The sequence below is a fragment of the Cibotium barometz genome, chromosome 65 (genome assembly GCF_041138505.1).
Source record: "Cibotium barometz isolate CiBa-2024 chromosome 65, ASM4113850v1, whole genome shotgun sequence".
In the NCBI taxonomy this organism is placed as follows: domain Eukaryota; kingdom Viridiplantae; phylum Streptophyta; class Polypodiopsida; order Cyatheales; family Cibotiaceae; genus Cibotium; species Cibotium barometz.
Window position 1 is genome coordinate 20,693,216 of NC_141110.1, and position 21,774 is coordinate 20,714,989.

The window sequence follows — 21,774 nt, forward strand, 5'->3', positions numbered from 1 at the left end:
CCGACCATCTCGATAGAAGGCCTTCTTGCCTTCTCTCCTCGCGTGTAAGACTCGTGGCATGCAAGGTTGATTCCGTACGTACGTACGGATCCGTACAGTACGGTACAGCCATACGGCACGGTACAGTACCGTACTGTACGGATCCGTACGATCCCCCCCCCCCCCCCCCCCCCCCCCCCCCCCCCCCCCCCGAGGCACATGACGAGGATGCACTGGAGCTTGTTGCTGCTGAGCCAGAGTTCGATGAAGAGGGCAATGGTATCAATGATGGAGGCATGCTCTCTTCAGAAGACTCATCATCTTCATCTGATGATGAGATTTGAGACTCTTGCGTCTAGACTCTAGAGTCTAGACTCTAGAGTCTAGACAACTGTAGTGTTTCATTGTTTTGCTTTTTGCACTTGTGGACCAGGACATGTGCTGGCAGCTGTAGACATGATATTTGTACTCTCTTTTATCATCTGTGACTTTCATGGTTCTTACTTATATCACTATGACTGTTAACATGAGGTATTGTGTAATGGGCTTGGTAACTGATAATTGATTTAAACTTTAAGTAATGAGGTTCAGTCTCTTTATTTTAAGTATTTTGGTTGCTATGTCTACAAAATATTCAGGTTTCTAGGACTGTTTACAAATGGTACGTACTGTTTACGTACCTTAAAATTTGTTCCGTACAGAAGTACGTTCCGTACGTACTGATAGCGTACCGTACACTACGTACCTTACCACCTTGGTGGCATGCAAGCTCTCCTATGCTCAAGCTGCATCCTCGTGAGATGATCATCCAAGAAAATAGGAGCTCCCTCTAAACCGCGTAGTATGACCTTCTTCCTCATGAAGGTGACCCTCTCCGTCTCTCCTGCAAACTGTAGGATGAGGGCTCGCTTGCGTGTTGAGTCTTTCCCGGCTCTCCATGCTTTGGTGAAGGGGAGAGGGTGCTCTTCCTTGTAGCCGAGCTTCATGCATAGAAGCTGTCCATCTTTCTCGGGAGTGGAGTCGGGTGTCTCGGCTATACTTGTGACTCGAATGTTGAGGCGGCGGGCATGCCTCATCTTCTCCTCCTCAATGGTGGTGTGAATGATTTGGTGTTCTTCCCTTTGAGTCTCCTCCCTCACTTCTTTACGGATGTTCTTCTTCACCACCTCAACCCATCCTGACTGCTTGGCTTCGAGTTTTCCCTCCATGTCCTTTGTGATCTCCTTGGAGATCTCTTCTTTGATGGCCATGAGAGTGTTGTCATTGATCTCCCCTTCTTCCTTCTCAGTATTCTTGATGGCTACCATTTCCACTTTCAATGCACTCACCTCCTCCTTGAGTGCCGTGTTCTATTGTTCGAGGTTCGTGATCCGTGCTTCGAGAGCCATGATGTGCCGGTGTAGTTTGTTCTCCACCTCATTGAGGTTGGAATCGGATGTCTTCTTGTTCTCCTTGATTAGTGCCTTCATTGCCGTCTCGAGGGCCTCGAGTTTCTCTTGGAGACTCGGGGCCATTCCTCCAGATCACTCTGCAGTCCTTCCCACAGGCAGGGAGGAGAGAGAGAGAGAGAGAGAGAGTTATGTTGCTGCCTTGGGGGCTTGAGCAAGGGTGGGTGCGAAAAGGGGGCCAGCCATGAGCAAGGGTGGGTGGGAAAAGGGGGCCAGCCACCGCAGCGAACAGAAGGCCCAGTCAGTGGGCGGCGAACAGAGAGAGAGAGAGGGCGAACAGTGAAGCGGGCAGCGCAAGCAGGCCAGCACAGTGCGAGCACAGCAGCGCCAGGCGCAGCACAGTAGGGCAGCTCAAGCAGGGCAAGCAGGGCAGCTCGGGCTGGTGGGTACGAATAGGCGCAGCACAGCGTGGACAGGGCAGCGCTAGGTGCAGCACAGCCAGGGTGCGCAGCGCGAGCAGAGCAGCATGAACAGAGAGGGGGCGGCGGCGGCGGCAGCACACAGAGCAGAAGCGAATGCAGGAGCAGGGCGGCGGCGGCGGCACACAGAGAGATGAAGGCTGCCCTGCTGCTGTACCACTGTACGGCCAGCTGAAGAGAGAGAGAGAGGAAGGCTGCCCTGCCGCTGTACCACTGTATGGCCAGCTGAAGAGAGAGAGAGAGAGAGAGAGAGAGAGAGGAAGCCTGCCCCACTGTTGTACCACTGTACGGCCAGCTGAAAAGAGAGAGGAAGGAGGCTGCCTGTCTGCCGTACCACTGTATGGTCTGCTGCAGGTCGGACAGTAGAGAGAGAGAGAGAGAGAGAGAGAGAGAGGTCAAAGATGTTCCTTATTACAAATTAAGGCTTCAAATTGCTTTGCAAGTTTGCAGTGTTTGACTTATTTATATTTCCCAGATTCCAGGCATTGCCGGATGTGCAAGGAGAAAGAGTTGATGAAGCACCACCTTCATGGAAAGAGGACCTCTGGAATGAAGCCCGTTCAAAGCTTATTAAGAGTATACATGCAGCTGATGCAATGTGCGATGAGATCTCTGGTCAAGGTGCACAGCTTAGTTTACAAGCTTTGGCGAGAGGTCCAAGGTTGCGTTTGCTGCTCGTGGCACTGGAACAGCTCAAAAAAGAGGCAGGCATTGACTCTGAGTTTTACTCTCATTCAACTACACTATGCAGTCTTTCCGTCATTAAATTCAATAATTGAAAAACATGACTGGGATAAAGTTATTGAAATAGGTCCTTGCCTGTTACATTTTACTTCATTTGTTTGGAACACCTTTCAAAATCTATTCTCTTTCCAGTGTACACCTCTCTGGTCATCATTGTTTTTTGCATACTTGTTCTGTACATATGTATTATGAGTGCTGTGATGTTGGTTGGGGGATTTTCTAGAAGCAGATACCCAGGGCTCATTACCTCACAGCCCGCCTTCCTATTTTCCCTGAAGTGGCTGTGATAACGCTGACATGCACATGTAGTAATGCAAGCCGTTTTTTCTGGGAAATAATTATAAAATTATATATATATATGAAAATCTCTCAAAACTGGGTTACAACATCAATAACCAGGCTTACAACCAGCCTATCATATCAAGATAAGATGCTGCACAGCACCCTTGAGAAGTAAACAGTTATGCAGTCCACCTCAGAGACTTCTAATCATTCAGACACATATACGTATACAAAAACTGTATGACTCCCTGCAGACCATAAAAGGAGTCCCACCCACATACAGCACGCATATATATACAACTGCTGTAAAAGGCTGACATAACCCCTCTTGAGACTTGCCGAAAAGATACTCAAATGGCCCCCAACTGAAGCTATGAGAAGGGTGCCTGTAAGGAAGAGAAGGCCGCCCATCTGTCCAGACTGAGGGGGAGTCTCAACTGCCTCCCAGGCATCCTTACCAACAAGCCCATGTCACCAGAGGAGTTATGCCAGAGCCTGACATGCAGGCCCTCCACAAGTATACATCCATCCTCCTGAGTAATGCTGTCCCAAGGGCTCACTGTCCTTGCAAAGAAAGTAGAGCATCCTGAAAAATTTCAACTGTGTGATGAGCCCATTATCGCTATATTTACAACAAGAATGTTGTTACATGCACTGAGGTTGATCATCGATCATGGTAACGCACAAGAAGCCTTCTTTAAACCTTTACTTTGGTGAGATCTTTAGCATCCATTCAGTGTGTAGAGAGAGAGAGAGAGAGGAGAAAGTAGACGGCACAGTATTGGGTCCCAAATACCCATTGAAGGCCCCCCTTGCAAGCAGGAGTATTTGCTTATATTACTTCTTTGGAGAACTGCTGTACAATGCTCTAGAACAAGATCTAAGACTGCCCGAGGAAGACTGTGCATCGGCTGAGAATTCACCAATCCATAGTTGCATTCTGTACCTGTACTCATCCGATGAGTACCTTCAGGACTCTCCGTACCATTCCATACGTACCGTACCTCGTATGGATAAGGTCTTTGTACCAAATATGAGGTTCAATGTACAACACTTATTTGGCCCGTTTTTTTAATTATTTTAGTCAGTGGTCATTGCTCAGTAGTTAATGAATTAGTTTTCATTCAGTATTACCATTGTCTTCCATGTTTTTTTTGTATGGATGCTCTACACACACACACACACACACACACACACACACACACACACAGTAAAAAACATGAACTTACTTAAAGTACTTATCTTGATGCGTACTTTACGTACTCGTACCATACACGTACCATACCGCACCGTACCTAAAGTACTCAACCACTAAGCACCAATCCAAGGGCACTGTAGAAGAGTCTTTTGGGCCACTTATGCAAGTACGGGATAGCTGTAGGACTGTACATATGCTGGCTGAATGCTGAAGAGAACTTCAGGGCTTTGCCTAGAGAGGTAGGATGCTGAATGCTGTCTTGAAGACTGAAATCTGCTTGATGACTTGATTTTTGATGAATGATTTATGCTGAATATCAGGCGCCTCCTTTTATATGAACATATGTTGCTGGTCGGCCTGTATGGCTGCTGTCGGCTTGTTTTTGATGGGACAAAAATGCATTTTTATAGCATTTAATGCTGGTCGGCCTGTATGGCTGCTGTCGGCTTGTTTTTGATGGGACAAAAATGCATTTTTATAGCATTTAATGCTGCACTTGACATTTGATGTGACAACTACTGCTGGCCGATTGCAAACTTTATACCCGACCTGTCGAAAGATTATGCTGGCCGTGTGCTGCCAATGGGCATTTGCTGCTGTCGGCTGGTTCCGTCTGTGGTCCAGGGATGTACACAAACCCCAAAAGGCTGCTGAGTAAGGCTTATAGCCATGGGCTGGCCTTTTGCTGGCCCATAGGCATGCTTATCATGCAACTTAGCCCCTACATGCTTACTACATGGTTTTGATGCAAACCTAATGCTAAGGTTGATTGCTATATAGTATATGCACTTATCTGATGGGGTTCTCCAAGTGGGTTAAGAGGATTGACAGAGTTTTACACCCACTATTGGGCACTGATGACGTTAGTGGGGATGTCGTAGTATCTAGTCCATACTATGCATAATGGAGTTGATAGTTATATAGTCTTCTGGGTTGACTACCATGAGTATATAACATGCACGTTCCTAAAAGGTGAATTTGGGCATGTTCTTGGATTCATCTAGTATATAATTAAGCCGTATTAGCGGACATGCAGATTTCACATTGTGAAGTTTTCGTTCGAGTTGCGGCCAGTTGATATTGTGCTTATTCTTTCTATCTTTAGCGGTGCATTTGCCCTATCAACTACTTATTTGCTGTACTAATTCTTTCTATTTGCTACTTCTCGTAGTGCTAGGCTTCATTATGGTTGAGTCTTCCTTGCATCTCCGGAGGTTCGACAGAAACTCAGTACGAAGGGCTTTGTGTGAATATATGGTCTTATGTGTGCGTGCGTGCGTGTGTGTGTGTGTGTGTGGAGTGCGTGTGTGAGAGCATATCTTGATACAGAGTTCTCCACCCACTATTGGACACTGATGACGTTAGTGGGGATGTCGTAGTATCTAGTCCATACTATGTATAATGGAGTTGATAGTTATATAGTCTTGTGGGTTGACTACCATGAGTATATAACATGCACATTCCTAAAAGGTGAATTTGGGCATGTTCTTGGATTCATCTAGGTACGTATATATAAGAGGATTGACTCCTGACTGGCCTCTATGGCTTGGAGATTGACCTAGTAGCTCGTGCTGGATTGTCCCTGGATTGAGGGCTCACAATGAGGTCACGACGTACGACAAATTTTTTTTAAAAGATACTATTTTTGTACAAATATTGCACTGATGATGATGCTAGTGTGTCACTGTGTATCCTAGTGCAGGGGTGCATGTGACATTCCCTCATGCTTAGCTTCGCAGTAGGTTTAGGGCTTCCAAGTAGTCCGCTAATAATTGGGGGTACTTCTGAAAGAACTCTTTCTCTAGCCATACTGCTTCATGTGTTCCTCGATCCTGGAACTTCGTATAGAACTGTCTAATTCTTCAATCGGAACCATGCTTCCATTTGTGGAGAAGAATTTGTTTTGGCTCTATGACTTCTGCCTCGTCGATCATATCTAGTTGTTGCTCTTCTGATATGTCTTGCAATGCTGGACCTACATATGGCTTCAACCAAGAAACATGAAAGACATTGTTCATAGTCCAACATTCCGGTTACTTTAACTTCAGAGAGAAATCACTTAACTTTTGAATGACTAGAGAAGGGCCGAAACTACGAAACGAAAGCTTGGGACAATGCTTGCCAACTTGCTTTAGCCGGTGCTTCATGATTCGGAGATATACCCAATCCCCTCCCTTAAAGTTGACATCTCGCCTGGATTTGTTGGCTTGCCGGGTATAAGTTCGTGAGCTTTGGCAAGGCGTTCCTTAACTGACTCAATGATTTCCAAAAATGTTTCGATAGTCTTGTTGGCCTCTAGGGATGGTGATACCTGTCTCGTCAAAAGAGATGAGAACCAATGACCAAATGCTATCTCATACGGTGTCCGGCCAATACTCGATCAGTGAATATCATTGAGGATTGCCTGTACTAACGGAAGATAGTGTTTCCATTTCGATTGCTGGTCATTGCAATATGATTTGAGAACGTCGAAGGCCAATTGATTATATATCTCGGTTTGGCCATTTGTTTGTGGATGGAATGCAATGGATAGCTACAACTTAGTTCCAAAGTTGTCAAACAGCACTCTCCATAAATGGAAGGACCTCTATCTTATGTGATTGTCCGTGGCAAACCTACCAAAATTGAATGAACAAGCAAGCTATGTCCTCGGTTACAGTGGTTGTTTGCTTGCATGGAATGAGCATGCAAAACTTACTGAATCTGTCCACAATAGTCATGCATTGTGTGTTTCGAGATCTAGATGATGCGGGAAGGGGGCCTACAAAGTTCATATTGATGTCGTGAAAAGGTCTGTCTGGAATAGACAAAGGTTGAAGTAACCTTGTTTGTTTCATATGTGGAACTTTCACTTTTTGACATATCTGGCATGCTTGGACGTGTTGGTAGACATCTCGTCACATTTTGGGCCAATAAAATGACCGTTCTAATTTCTCTATGACCTCCGAAAAGAGAATCATGGGCATCATGGAGAAGGACTTGGCGCTTTTCTTTGAGTACACATAGGTGGTTCTTGAAAAACAACCAGCCATAATGCATACAGTAGTGGCCTGGTTTTGAACTGAGGGCCAACTGATACTGAGTCCCGAATTTTGCCAAATCCGGATACTGTGCTTTCATGCTTTTTAAGTCTTTCCCTTGAATTTTCAGCATAGTGGACTCCTACAATGTTTGAATCGTGCCTTTACGACTGAGAGTGCAACAGGGTTATTGTTACCAAGGATGTATTCAATCAATCCCCCAAACTGTTGGAACAATTGACTCCATCTGGATTGCCTGTACTCCATTGGGCATTGGGTATGATTTGCAATCATTTAAGTGCTTGGTGATGTGTCTTAACTGTGAAATCTCTCCCCTAAAGGAGCTGTCTCCAATGTTTAAGTGTTGTCATCACTCCCAAAAGCTCTTTGTCATAGACCCAATAATTCTTTTCGGCAGTATTCAACTTGCGGCTATAATAAGCCACTGGCCTACTATCTTGCCTATCTTGCTGTAGAATACTCTAATGGCTAGGTTATTGGTATTGGTAATCACCTCGAAAGGATCATCCCACGATGCCAACTCTAAGACTGGTGACTCGGAGGCAACTTTCTTTAATGCCTGGAATGCCTTGCCCGAAACGGACACTTTTTGGCGACCAGTCTTTACGTCCTTGAGCAAGTGGGTGAGAGGTGCTGCAAGGTCAAAAAACTTGTCCATATGCGTGCTGTAGGCTCGACAAAGATCCATAAATGAGCGGATTTCATGGGTCGTCTTGGGAATATCCCAATTGAGTATGGCTTGTATCTTTTCAGGGTCGAGGTCAATACCTGATGAGCTAATGACATATCCTAGGAAATGTATTTCTAGTACTCCAAACTCACTCTTCTTGGCCTTGATAAACAACTTTTTGTCTTGCAAGAGTTGCAAAACTTGTGCCACATCTCGCTCATGGGGCTGTGCAGTCCTTGAGAGGATAAGGATATCATCTAGAAAGATTAAGATGCATTTGCCAATGAGATCCCAAAAAAATCCGAGACATCATCTTGTTGAACATCGTTGGTGCATTGGCGAGTCCAAAAGGCATCACCACAAACTCCTAGTGGTTGCGCTCATTCCTGAAGGTAGCCACTCTTAAGGTCTATCTTAGAGAAAATTTTAGCACGAGTGAGTCGCTCTAGGATGTACTCTATTTTGGGCAAGGGGAATCTATTCTTAACTGTTAGCTTATTTTGCGCCCTATAATCCACACATAAGCGTGCGGTCTTATCCTTCTTTTGTACAGAGAGGATGGGAGCAGCAAATGGGGAGGTCGAAGGCTTGATAAATCCAGCCCGGAGTAGCTAGGACAATTGCTACTATAGCTCGTTCTCCAATGCCTTAGAAAGGCGGTAGGAGAACTTGTTGGGAGGCTCTGAACCAAGAACCAACTCTATGCGATGGTCCTTAGTGTTGCACGCGCGGAAGCCTTTGCTGTACTGATCTAGAGTCCTAAGCTTGACTAAGAACAAGATGTTGATTTAAACATGATTAAGATAGAGGAGAGGGAAGAAGAGAGAGATTGGTGTCATGGTTTTTTTTGTATTTTATATGGTAAAAAAGGTGACACGATGGTTTGTACATGCTTGGGTCCTTGGTCAGCCCCAAATGTCATGTGCACAGTATGTATCTACCGTGTGCTACACGCACACAAGACTAGCTTCGAGGCTCGGGGAAGCTTGGAGCTAGGCAGGCTGATTGGCGAGGTGGGCTAGGGATAGACTAACGGGCGGGCACCCAAGTATGGATGGGCGGGCGTCCAAGTGTGGACGCCCGGTGATTGGCCAAGAGCCTATAAAAGGGTGGCCAAGGTTAGTCAATAGTTCATAGAGTCTCGCGTGTCTTTGTGAGAGCTCTATGGTCAAGAGCCTGGATCTAGTGCAGACGTGCACTTGCTTTATGCAGCCAAGGCCAGCAGCAGTCTCGAGGTTCGTGAGGGTAGCTTCGTGGCGGTATGGGACGTCACGAGGTAGAGATTGGTCGGTACGTCGAACTAGTTAGCTCAGCTCGTGGCTCGGTGGGGACAGCCAAGACTTGTGGGGTTTGCCCACGGTTGTCAAGGTTGGGAGGTGAGTGAGGCCTGCACCCCCTTCACGTTGCTTGGCTTTGTTTTGCAAGTTTCGAGTCTTGTATCAGGAGGGTTCTACGAGGTGATCCTTTGGAGATTTGACAGTGGTATCACAACAAGCCTTGAGAACGAGCAAGTCGGTAGGTAGAGAAAAAAGAGGTCAATGAAAAGGTATGAGTTCAAGTAGACTGCTGTTTTTTCGTGCACACTGCTGTTTTTTCAGATTTCAGCATGTTATCTCTGCATCGTTGGATCCCGTGTTGGGGATTTTGGTCTTGTTAAAGGGTTGTCTTGTTAAGCAAGAAGAGGGGTTATTTTATTAAAAAAATAGGGGAAAAGAGAGAAAAGCCTGTCGGCTGTGTGAATAGCATGAGAAAGAGAGAGATGAGTAGAGATTCGTGCAGCCGGCTGAGCATGCTTGGCGACTGTGTGGCTGCACAGCCCTTACGAGGGAAGAAGGCAGCCAAAGATCCCCTTGAACCAGTCGCACGCAGGCGGGCAGGTATGAAGCGCTTCCAGTCAGCGAATTGCCATACCGCAGAGAAAAGCGGAAAGCATACAGCCGACGGGTGGCAGCCGTTTTTTTTTGGTTAATTTTAGCCTTCGTTAAAAAAAAAATGCCTTGCCTTCCGTTTTTTGAACCTTCGTTAAGGGGTTAAAAAAAACATCTATTCAAAAGCGTGCAAAAAAAAAAAATATGTGGTTTTTTTTAAACTTCTATGCAACTAGTTTGTCTAGCTTATGTGTTTTTTTTAAAAGTGTTTTTTTACCAAGCTTTATGGGTGGTAAAAAAAAAAAGCCCTCAAGCATGGTTTTTTTAATTTATTAAAAAAAAAAACACAAAAGCAAAGTTTTAAAGCTACACATGCTTTTTGAGAAGGCCTATAAAATTCGCCTCAAGAGGGCTTCTTGCCACACTCCTCGTACTCTCTAGCACTCTTCCTTGTTCAAAGCCCACCTTTTCTCTCATCTTGTCCTCTTCAAGATGTCGACCCAAGAATCCGAGATGGAACCCAGTCCCGAACGTGAAGACCTACCGGCTACGGAGGCCACGGATGGCGATATTTTCGACGATTTTGTATCCAAATCTGATTTTCAAGAGTTTAAAGTTGCTTTTGAAGCTTGTTTCTCGGAACGTCAAGCACAAGTTGCCGCGCAGATGCAGACTTTACAAAATTCTATCTTTTTATTGACCACTACCTTGTCTACTCTCTCGGGTATGGATACCTTGGCATTTGCTTTAGGCCCCAACATTACTCAGGAACATTTTGGGGGCGAGCAAAAGCAGCGTACCAAGGAGATAGTGGACACCTGGCTACATAAGTGGCAGGTCCATTTTCAATTTCATCCATATGACGATGGCAAAAAGGTTCAGTTAGCAGCCAGGCAAAGCTTTGCTTTGGTGGAAAGAACTCAAACCTAAACCAACAACTTGGGCACAGTTTGAAGAAGTCTTCAAAAAAGAATTCCTCAAGGAGGAGGATGACTACGATATCGTTGCTCAGTTTGCTAGTTTGACCATGACCTCGCAGATCCTCACTTATGAGGTCTACCTCCAGAAATTCAGAGACTTGTAGATGAAAGCTACGAAGATGGATTCTACTACTCTTTTGGGTTTCTTCGTAGCCAGTTTACCCGACTCGTACCGTTTACAGGTTAAAAACAACAAATGCAAAACTTTGGAGACGAGGCCGTTCATTCCGCTGGTATTTATGACGATACAATGGTCTCTTCCAAATCTAAACCCGTGACCGAGCAGGGGAACAAGTACAAACGGAAGTTCTCCGCACCGATGGCTAGCACGACAAAAGGAAAGTCTTCGGACCAATCTTCGAAGAATTCTACTTCGATCCCAGCAAAGAAAAACCGTCTCCTCAAGGCTTTGAAGCTCAAGAAGGAGGGACGTTGTTTCATCTACGAAGAAAAAGGACATATACGTAACGAGTGCCCAAAGAAGAAGGGTGCAAAGACCAATGCAGGACCCAAGCCAAAGGCAGCCAACCAGTTGACTTTAACAGGTACTTCAGTCACTGTACTTTCTCGCCCTAGTTCATGTTCTGATTGTATGTTCAACTCTAAAATTTTTGGCTTGCATGATCTTCTCCGAGTTTATGGAGAAGTGCATGGCCATAGAATCCACATTCTTCTCGACCCTTGCAGCTCTCACAACTTTGTTAATTACAAACTTGTGCAGAAATTGGGTCTTGACACAACACCTGGTTATCATACGTATGAGGTACGTGTACTTGCGGGTTGGCAAGTATGGGATCGAAAGGTGGAGAAGCTACTCATCCAGATTCAACACTACGAAGATACTATGGAGTGCTATATTATGCATCTAGAGCATGTAGACTTGTTATTAGGGATTGAGTGGTTTAAGACTCTTAAGGTCCAGATAGATTGGTCTAGTCATACTTTTTGTTTTGAACATAGGAACACCCAGTATTGTATCTTAGCTGATTGTATACATCCCTCTCAGGGACCTCTTGTAAATAACGTTGATTTTGGAAATATAATAGATTCTTCTTTGTATAATGCTTTCCATTGTGTCTTGATTTCACTTTCTTCATTTCTCATACCTACTATGGATGTTAATGAATTAGTGTGTTTGAAAGCAACGAATTAAAGAAGATACTTCATTTGTTTCAAGATGTATTTCCTAAGGAACTGCGATCAGGCTTACCACCTGAAAGGGCAGTAGATCATCGTATTGACCTAGTCCTTGGTGCTCAACCTGTTAGTATTCCACCTTACAGGATGAGCCAAGCTGAGGAAGATGAGTTAGCCAAACAACTTGAAGATTATTTGAGGATAGGTCAAATCCGTCCAAGTAAATCACCTTGGGGTGCACTTGTGTTACTCAGGAGAAAGAAGGACAACACCTGGAGAATGTGTATAGATTACAAGAGATTAAATAAACTGACAATCAAGAACCGTTATCCTCTCCCTAGATCAGATGACCTGATTGACTGTTTAGCCGGAGCGAAGTACTTCACAAAGATAGATTTACGTGCTGGCTATCACCAGATACGTATTCATGAAAGGCACGTCGAAAGAAACCAATGCTCCAGTCACTTATCAGCAAATGATAAACGATCTTTTTTGTGAACATTTGGGGAAATTCGTGGTTGTGTTCTTGGATGATATTTTAGTTTATAGTCGTACTCTTGTGGATCACGTTAGACACCTCAAGATTGTCTTAACTATTTTAAGATAGAATCGACTACATGCTAAATTAAGTAAATGTGAGTTTTTTATGACAGAAATCATTTACTTGGGACACAAGATCACTAGAGACGTGTTGAGCATTGACTACGACCGAGTTCAGAAGGTTTTGGCATGGCCTATAGCGCAGACTGTGAAACAACTTCGTTCTTTTCTCAGTTTTGTTGTTTTTCTTCGAAAATCTGTGCGGGAGTACTCTCAGCTTACACTACCGATGACCGACTTGTTGAAAGGTCGTGGACGTAAGTCCAATCAGCCTATCACTTGGAATAACGATCTGGATATGGCCTTTAGACTTCTGAAAGATAAAGACAAGAAAGCACCTATCTTAGCACTATCCGATCCTAGTAGGCCTTATGTTCTTGAGACTGATGCCAGTGACTATGCAATCGGGGTTTCTCTATTTCAAGATGGTAGACTTGTTGCTTTCGAGAGTAAAAAGCTAGACGACACTCAATCTCGTTGGCCAATCCTTGAGAAGGAGCTTTATGCTCTCATTCACGCTCTCAAGGTTTGGAGTTATTTATATGGCTCCAAGTTTTTGGTATTGACTGATCATCAGTCAATCAAGTATTTGTGTGATGTAGATGATTTGAGAGAAAGGAAAGCTCGATGGACTGAGTTAATGCAATATTTTGATTTTGAGATTCATTATCGAAAGGGGTCCATGAGTCGGATTAGAGAGGTGAATACTTTGTCGTTCACCGAGATTTCTACTGACTTATTTCAGTCATCGAGAGGGCTTTGCAGGACTGATAGTTATTTTGGTCCATATCGGTAGAAGATCCAGGACGAGATCTCATTGATTGACCAAGACTCAATGATTGAGCAGCCTACCATTCAGGCTGTAGGAGGCCAGTGGATGATTCAGAATGGTTTACTATTCCGTAATGACAAAATTCGTTTATCATAGATCCCGAACATTAGGTCCAAGATTCTTAAGGAGTGTCATGACGCTCCTGCTGCTGGACACCCTGGGGTACACAGGACATTAGCTTTAGTGAAACACACTTTTTATTGGCCAAAGATGAAAGGATATGTAGAAGATTATGTCCTCAAGTGTCAAGTTTGTCAAGCAAATAAAGCTGAACGCTTTAGACAGGCTTGGATGTTGCATCCTTTGCGAATCGAGGGTAATAAATGGTAAAATATTTCCATGGATTTTATTACTGGATTGCCAAGAATACGTCAAGGCCACGATTCTATTTGGGTTATGGTGGATCGCTTGACAAAAATGGCTAGGTTTTTACCAACACGGAAGACCATTACAGCTATGCAATTAGCAAGGCAGTTTATCGAGCAATTGTTTAGACTGTACGGGTTACCGCAGGACATAGTTAGTGATAGGGACTCTAAGTTTACAAGTGACTTTTGGAGGCTTGTTTTTGAGAAGTTAGAAACAACTTTGAATTTGAGTTCCTCAAATCATCCTCAATCTGATGGCCAAACTGAAAGAGTGAATAAGATTTTGGAGGATATGCTTCGTGCATATGTCTCCAAAAAGACAGAGTTCATGGGAGGATTATCTTCTTATGTTAGAATTTGCATATAATAGTACTAAGCATATGAGTACAGGTTTTAGTCCTTTTATGCTTATGTATGGTTTTCAACCTAGATCACCTGTTACTGTGGGATTTTCAGGACTTCAGCATGATGCAGCACGTAATTTTCTGCAAGATATGCAAGAAATGTTACAAGTTGCGAAGGAATCTATTAGAAGTGCTCAAGACAGAGACATATTTTATTCTAATAGACATCGTTCACCCAGAGAGTTCTCTGAAGGAACGATGGTGTATTTGGGAGTTTCCAAAGATTCTGAGACTTTACGGACAGGTCGATCTCCGAAATTATTCCCTAGATATTGTGGATCATTTCGTATTACACGACGGATTGGTTCAATTGCATATGAACTGGATTTGCCCTCTCATGTGAAAGTTCATCCTGTATTTCATGTCAGTAGACTTAAGGAAGTACTGGGTGGAACAGACCAGTTAGTTACTCCTCCTGAAATCATAGATGTCGAGGACATGACATTTGTTCCACACGAACCGGAAGAGATCCTTGGATTTTGTGAAAGAGGATTGCGTAATATACTTCTCACGGAATACAAGATCAAGTGGAAGGATCGTGTTGAGGAGGACGCTACATGGGAGACATTGACTACCCTTCAGAGGGATTACCTTGGGTTTTTAGTGAGCTCAGGAGTGAGCTCTTAGAGGAAGGGGAGTGTGTCATGTACACAGTGTGTATCTACCATGTGCTACATGCACACAAGATTCGAGGCTCGAGGAAGCTTGGAGCTAGGCAGGCTGATTGGCGAGCTAGGCTAGGGATAGACTAAGGGGCAGGCACCCAAGTATGGACGGGCGGGTGCCCAAGTGTGGACACTCGGTGATCGGCCAAGAGCCTATAAAAGGGTGGCCAAGGTTAGTCAATAGTTCATAGAGTCTCGTGTGTCTTTGTGAGAGCTCTATGGACAGGAGCTTGGATCTAGTGCAGACGTGCACCTGCTTTATGCAGCCAAGGCCGACAGCAGTCTCGAGGCCCGCGAGGGTAGCTTCGTGGCGGTATGGGACGTGACGAGGTAGGGATTGGTCGATACGTCCAAGTAGTTAGCTCAGCTTGTGGCTCGGTGGGGACAACAAAGACTTGTGGGGTTTGCCTACGGCTGTCAAGGTTGGGAAGTGAGTCAGGCTTGCACTCCCTTCATGTTGCTTGGCTTTGTTTTGTAGGTTTCGAGTCTTGTATCAGGAGCGTTCTACGAGGTGATCCTTTGGGGATTTGACACCGCTGGTTATACACGCTTGGAAGACTTGGCGACATTATCTTTATGGAACCAAGTTTGTTGTGTTGACAGACCATGAGTCGATTAAGTATATATGTTCAGAAGTGTAGCCTGAATAGAGTGGCGGATGCCTTGGCTAGAATTGGGGAGGTGAACTCTTTGAGCTTCATCGAGATTAGGGATGACCGTTATGACTCTCTGAGAGGGCTATGTGAGATTGAGAATCGTTTTGTTCAAAATTGGCAGATGGTCAAGGCAAGGAGCTCCATAGACCATAGTTGCATTCCGTACGCGTACTCATCCGATGTGTCTGGCATATTTTTTGATTATTTTAGTCAGTGGTTGCTCAGTAGTTAATAGATTAGTCTTCATTTCAGTATTACCATTGTCTTTCATGCTATTTTTGTATGGATGCTAGATATTCCCTATTTTATATATACGTATATATATAATAATAAAAACGTGAACGTACTTAAAGTACTTATCTTGATGCGTACTTTATGTACTCGTACCGTACACATACCATACCGCACCATACCTAAAGTACACAACCACTATGCCATATATTTAGATCAAGAGTCATGCCTTCTACTTGTTAGGCTTTGGTTTTTGGGAAGTCGTGGTACTTTTTACCCTATGCTTGCAGGGGTTTTTTCCCGTGTGAACACACTCTAGTGTGTTGGGCACTTCAGCCCTAGGCCTACTAGTACTTTGTACTTCACACATTCCCAGAAAGAATGGCAAATGGGCAATATACAGAGGAGGACAAGCAATCATTAAAGAATTCCGTACCCCACTCCCCTCAAGAGCAAATCCATCCATGGATGAAATATAGCTATTTTTATTTTGAACCTCAATTTCGAACTAGATGCAATAGAACCCATTGTAATTTAAACTCTTAAGAGTCTTAAGAGTTCATTTTGAGTTATTTTTTTTCAGTTTTATGCCTCTTTGGCATCGATACCCAGAGTGGAATGTAAATGGATGTACCTGATCTGTCCCATAGGTCGGATTCGGCCTCCTGTGGACGTTAATATAACTTTCTTTCTTTCTTTCTTTCTCTCTCTCTCAGCTTGATATGACTGTGTGTGTGTAGAGCATCTAGTCTCTCAGCTGTCCACAACTGGTCGCTTCTGCCTGTCGTATGGATATGCGCATATGCGAGTCGTACAGATCTGGAGCACTACACTGGTCGCCACTTAGATGTGCAGTAGCAGCAGTCTCTCAGCTACCCACCGTACGGATCTGCAGCAATAGCCAATAGCTTCATGCGCCGCCCCGAAAACAGATGTCGCCGCCTGCTATGACCACTATTCCAGCATTTCGCTTGCACCAAGAGACTTGCATAGGTGCGAATTAACAAACCCCCAATTGAATTTTTTGATTTGGGAATTTTTGCCAGCGCCGCCATAGCAATGCCCATCCGTTGCCTGAGCCACCTGTCGCCGACGGCAGCGCCAACAATGCAGAGCCAGTTTTTCATAGCTAAACCTTTTCATTTTTTTTTTTTGCAGAGCTGTGCTCCTCATCATTTTTCTTGTCTCCCAAGCCGAAGAACTCCAGAATCAAAGTCCTTTTGGGCCATCAAAAACCCTTTGCAAATTTTCAGCTTCTCCAAAAACGGAGCTGAATCGAGCCTTGGGTTAAATTTGGCATTCATCGTGCTCTCTCAATGCGCTCGGCATCAAAATACAACATTTTGACACCCATCTTTGGGGTTTGTTTTGTTCATCAATCCTCTATTCAGATAACTTTTCTATCCCTACACCCTGGCATCTCAATACATTTGCAGGTCCTTGTCATTAGTGAATCATTGGGCATCTCAAAAGCTTGCCTTTCAGTGGACATTGAGGGTTTGCAGTGCATTGTGCAACAAGCTTGGAACAGATTGTCAGTTACCTTTTAGCCATGGCTAATCATGATGTATTTGGGATGCTCTCTGCCGAGGACAAGCCTGATGAGACTAATTATCTCATGTGGGCATATATGATGAAGCATGTACTGGTTGTAAAGAATTTGTGGGTGTATGTATTTGGTGCTCAGTTAAGGCCTGCTGGTCTCGGATCTTCAGTTAGCATGTTAGGGGGATCCACTGTTGGAATGAGTGATTTTAGTGGAACTGCACTGCCTGCACCTGTTCCTTCTACACTAGAAAAACTCAGATGGGATGCTAAAGATGTGTAGGCTCATGCCTTGATTGCCCTCTCGTGTAAACGGCAAGTCATACCTCATATCCGTTCATGTACTTCTTCTAAAAGTGCATGGGATATACTTGCCTCTTTATATCATATCCGCAATGAAGCTCGTGTAGCTTATCTACGAAAAAAGCTTAACTTGGAGCATATGACTGATTCTATGGATGGATTTCTCACCCGTGTTAAGGATTTGCGAGAGCAATTAATCAATATTGATGAGGTGATACCTGACAAAATTCACTTGTCTCTATAGTTCTCAATGGTTTGTCTGAATCCTATCAAGGATTTGCCACCAGACGAAGGGAAATATAGTTTTGTACACATTTGATGATTTGGTAGCTCTCTTGTTACAAGAAGAGTAATCTCGTTTCAACTAGAACAACATGATTGCTGCATATCAGGCTTTTGCTACCTCCCATTATGGCAAAGGAAAATCTGGGGCTGGTTGTAGTGCTAAACCTAAGGGCAAAGCACAAGCCCATTGAGATCCTCCTAAGTCCAAAGAGGAGAAGATTGAGAAGAAGAAGAGATGTAACTATTGTTGGAAACTTGGTCATGTAATTGAGGAATGGAGGAAGTGTAAAGAGAGAGAGAAAAAGGAGAAGCAGCAAGGTCTTGCTACAACTACAGGTGACAATGCCGAGGAAGCAAATTTTGCACATGTTGGCTATATGCCTTAACAGTCACATGCAGTGATTTACCTGTCTCTTGTTTGTCATTGTTGGATGTTGATTGGTATTTTGATTCAGGTGCTACAAAGCACGTCACTTCGGGCAAGAAGCTATTTGCTACCTTCAGAGATGCACCGTCAGGTGGTACAGTTTTGTGTGCTAATAATGCATCATATGCCATTAAAGGCATTGGCAATATGGAGTTAACATCATGTAGTGGGGACACGTTTACTCTTGTAGATACTTTGTATGTACTTGGAATTCGCAAACAAGAATCTTATTTCTGTCTCAGCACTTGCAAAAGATGGTCTCAAAATCCAGTTTTTGATCCATTTATGACACAACAGATTTTGATGCGCTAATGCTATTTGGTACATTGCGCAATGACCTTTACAGGCTTGACATGTATGACAGGAGTAGTGATTCTCATGATGATGCTATGGTTGCTTCCACATCACAGGTTATGCGTGACACTGAGCTACCTTAATTTCCCTTCACTTATGCGTTTACAGTGTCAGTCTATGGTTGATGAGTTGTCACCTATGCAGCTCTCACACAAGCATGTATGCGAGGGATGTATATTAGGAAAGATTCATCGTCAGTCCTTTCCAAAGGATGGCATTGTGCGAGCTACTCAACCATTGTAGCTCGTACATGGTGATTTATTTGGCCCTATGAGGGCATCATCTTTTGTAGGACATTTGTACTTTATGACTTTCATTGACGATTACACTCGGTTTTGTTGGGTGTATGGTTTGAAAGCTAAATTAGATGCATTTTCAAACTTTCCATCAGTTTCTCCCTATGGCTGAAAATGCTTGCAGCCATAAGCTCATGACATTGTGTATAGATCGAGGGGAGGAATATTTGTCACATGAGTTTACAACTTTTATGCAGTCACGTGGTATTTCTCATCGTACACTTATGGGAATGGTGAGATGTATGCTTAAAAGCAAGGATTTGCTATCCAGATTTTGGCTTGAAGCGGTCATGTGCGCCAACTATGTGTTGAACCCCTGTTTGGAATGGTAGAATCCCTGTCATCACTCATATGCGTGTTTTTGGATGTTTGGCTTACGTGCATATACGAGCACAACAAAGATATAAACTTGAAGCAAGAAACAAACATGGATGCCGGTCACGGTTGGGAGGTGAGCTAGCTTGCTACCTCATGATTTGGTTTAGGACTAACCTTGTTTTCAATTGTGTTTAGGGCTGGTTTTTGGAATAACTTCACACATGTATCTTCTCGTGCCATGCTTTGGGTGTGTGTGCTTAAGACCATACAAAGATTCCTTTAACCCTTGCACACTTTTGCCTCCTAACCCTTGTAAACAAAACCATGAGGCTGAGATACATAGACCTCCTCATGCAAATCACCGTTCAAGAAGGCAGTTTTGATGTTTTGATGTTGAACTAATGTACATTGCAACCATGATGCGATGCCATGGCAATAATACACCTAATGGTGGTCATACGAGAAGTGGGAGCAAAGGTCATTATAATCGATGTCTTTCTGTTGAGCATAACCCTTTGCAACAAGCGTCACCTTGTAGCGATCAACGATAACATCTGCCTTACGCTTGAGCTTGTAAACCCACTTTGTGTTGGAGTATGCACAGGTGGAAACATAGACAAAACAAGAGAGAGAAGAGGGAGCAAAGGAGAGAGAGCTTGTGGACAAGGTCACCTTTTATAATAGCATGAAGCTTTACAATGGCAATAGCTAGCAAGAAAGTGTTGAACTTTAACTTAGGATTGAACTGCATCAAGTGATTATGTGAGGTCCCTTTAAAGTGAAGGGAGTGAGTTGGCCGACTGCGCATAACTAGCCGACTTGCTCACGACTTCCAAAAATAGGAAAAATAGCTAAAATATCCAAAATAGATAAAGCCCATAAATACATTGAGACGCACAATTCTAACACCCTCTCTGTAGCTCATAGTGTACAAGAGTCTGAAGAAGATAAGCTGATGAAGATGCAACCATGGATCCTCTAGTACTGCAGATACCGGAATCACCTCGAAGAGAGCACCCGCCAACTTGTTTCCTTGAAACAAAATGACACCACGAAAAAGAAGGAACTTTGCTTGGCTATGAATTCCCACACAAGTGTGCAGTGAACTCTAAGAATAGATGATGAGCTGTTGGACACACCGTGCCCATAATCCCCAATACTGGACGATGAACACATCACGTCCCAAAAACCTCGAACAATGAGCTCGCAACAGATCCAGTTCATAATCTCTGCTACACCAAAGATAACCATGTCCTGCTAGATGTCTAATGCTTGGAACTCCGAATCATGGTTCCCATGCACTAGTAAGTGGAGCTGCAATCAGTCCCCTCTCCTTCCCACAAGCCTCCTCTGGCTGAAAGCACATGAGGGACCTGCATGTATACTAGAGAAGTACACCATCTGGGTCCGGAAGGGCTCTGGGAGCCCTATATGTGTTACTAGAAGAATCTGTATCACTTTCGTTTGTCGTGTTGCTGGAGAGTTTCAATTGTAGAGAGTAGTTTCCAATACTGAACTTGCAACAAGAGATTCACCTTTGGTTTCTTTTTTCCACTGAGATACCCTATCACACACAACAAGGACTGAAAATGAATACTCACTGACCGCTAGTTTATTCAAACCACCCTCTCATGTTAGCTTACCTTTTTGTGTTTAGAAGTGGCTCCAAGGACCCTAGCAATTTATCCAGTTCAGTTTCATCCATCATGAAGCTATCAGAGCCTTTGGCCACAAAACAGCCTCCAGTATCACTTCCTCTACAATCTTCTGTTGTAGAGCCTTTGGTCCTTTTTGTGAGATGAAGACTTGCCCTTGGTCTTGTCCTTCTTCTTGGACAAGCAATCCTTGGACAGATGTCCTCTCGTCCCACTAGAGAAGCAATGACTCCAACCTTTCTTTTGAACTGAAGTAAGTGCCTGATCAAAATTGTTAAGAGACACCTTTATCTTACCCTGAGAAACGAGAACGGACTTATCCTCCAAGAATAGGGAGCTAAGGTCATCCTTGTTCGGACAGGGGGGAGCCATATCCACAGCAACAAAGTACACAAATCTCAGCACTTCAAGACGCCTTTCGAGCACTCTCCAACGAAGCGAGGCATCAGGACCAATCAACCCTCTTGCTTGGGATTGAACTACATAAAGTGATTATGTGAGGCCCGTTTTATAGTGAAGGGAGTGAGCTGGCTGACTGCTCATAACTAGCCGACTTGCTCACGACTTCCAAAAATAGGAGAATTAGCTAAAATACCCAAAATAGGCAAAGCTCATAAATACACTGAGATGCACAATTCTAACACTTTGTACGATAGTGGTTGAGTACTTTAGGTAAGGTGGTACGGTACGGTATGTGTACGAGTACACAAAGTACGCATCGGGATGAGTACTTTAAGTACGTTCACTTAAAAAAATGTGTATAAAAAAAACACATTATAAATCATTCATAATTTAGCAACACTAGTACACAAAGATGCACAAAAAACAATTGAAATGCAAACATGTATGGCATATGCTATATAAATGTTAAATGAGCTGCACTGCATGCAACATGAAGGACTGTCTTGCTGAAGCTGAAATCCTAGTATATACTATAAAGTACAAACGCCAATAGCCATATGGCCGGCTCTCACTCATCATTATCCAAGCGTGAAGATGAGGATGATGAGTAGTCTCCATCTATGAGGAGATTCCCATCAGAATCATATAGTACTTGTGGTATCTCCTC

General features: G+C 43.8%; 1 protein-coding gene across 1 annotated transcript in view; it reads left to right on the forward strand.

The window, feature by feature from the left end:
* The window catches only part of LOC147603035 (phosphoglycolate phosphatase), a 75,938-nt gene that overhangs the window by 17,616 nt on the left and 36,548 nt on the right, over nt 1-21,774 (forward strand). The window contains exon 3 of the mRNA XM_086797025.1: nt 2,322-2,550. Coding sequence (XP_086653151.1) covers nt 2,322-2,550 — 229 coding nt within the window. The remainder of the gene's footprint in view (nt 1-2,321; nt 2,551-21,774) is intronic.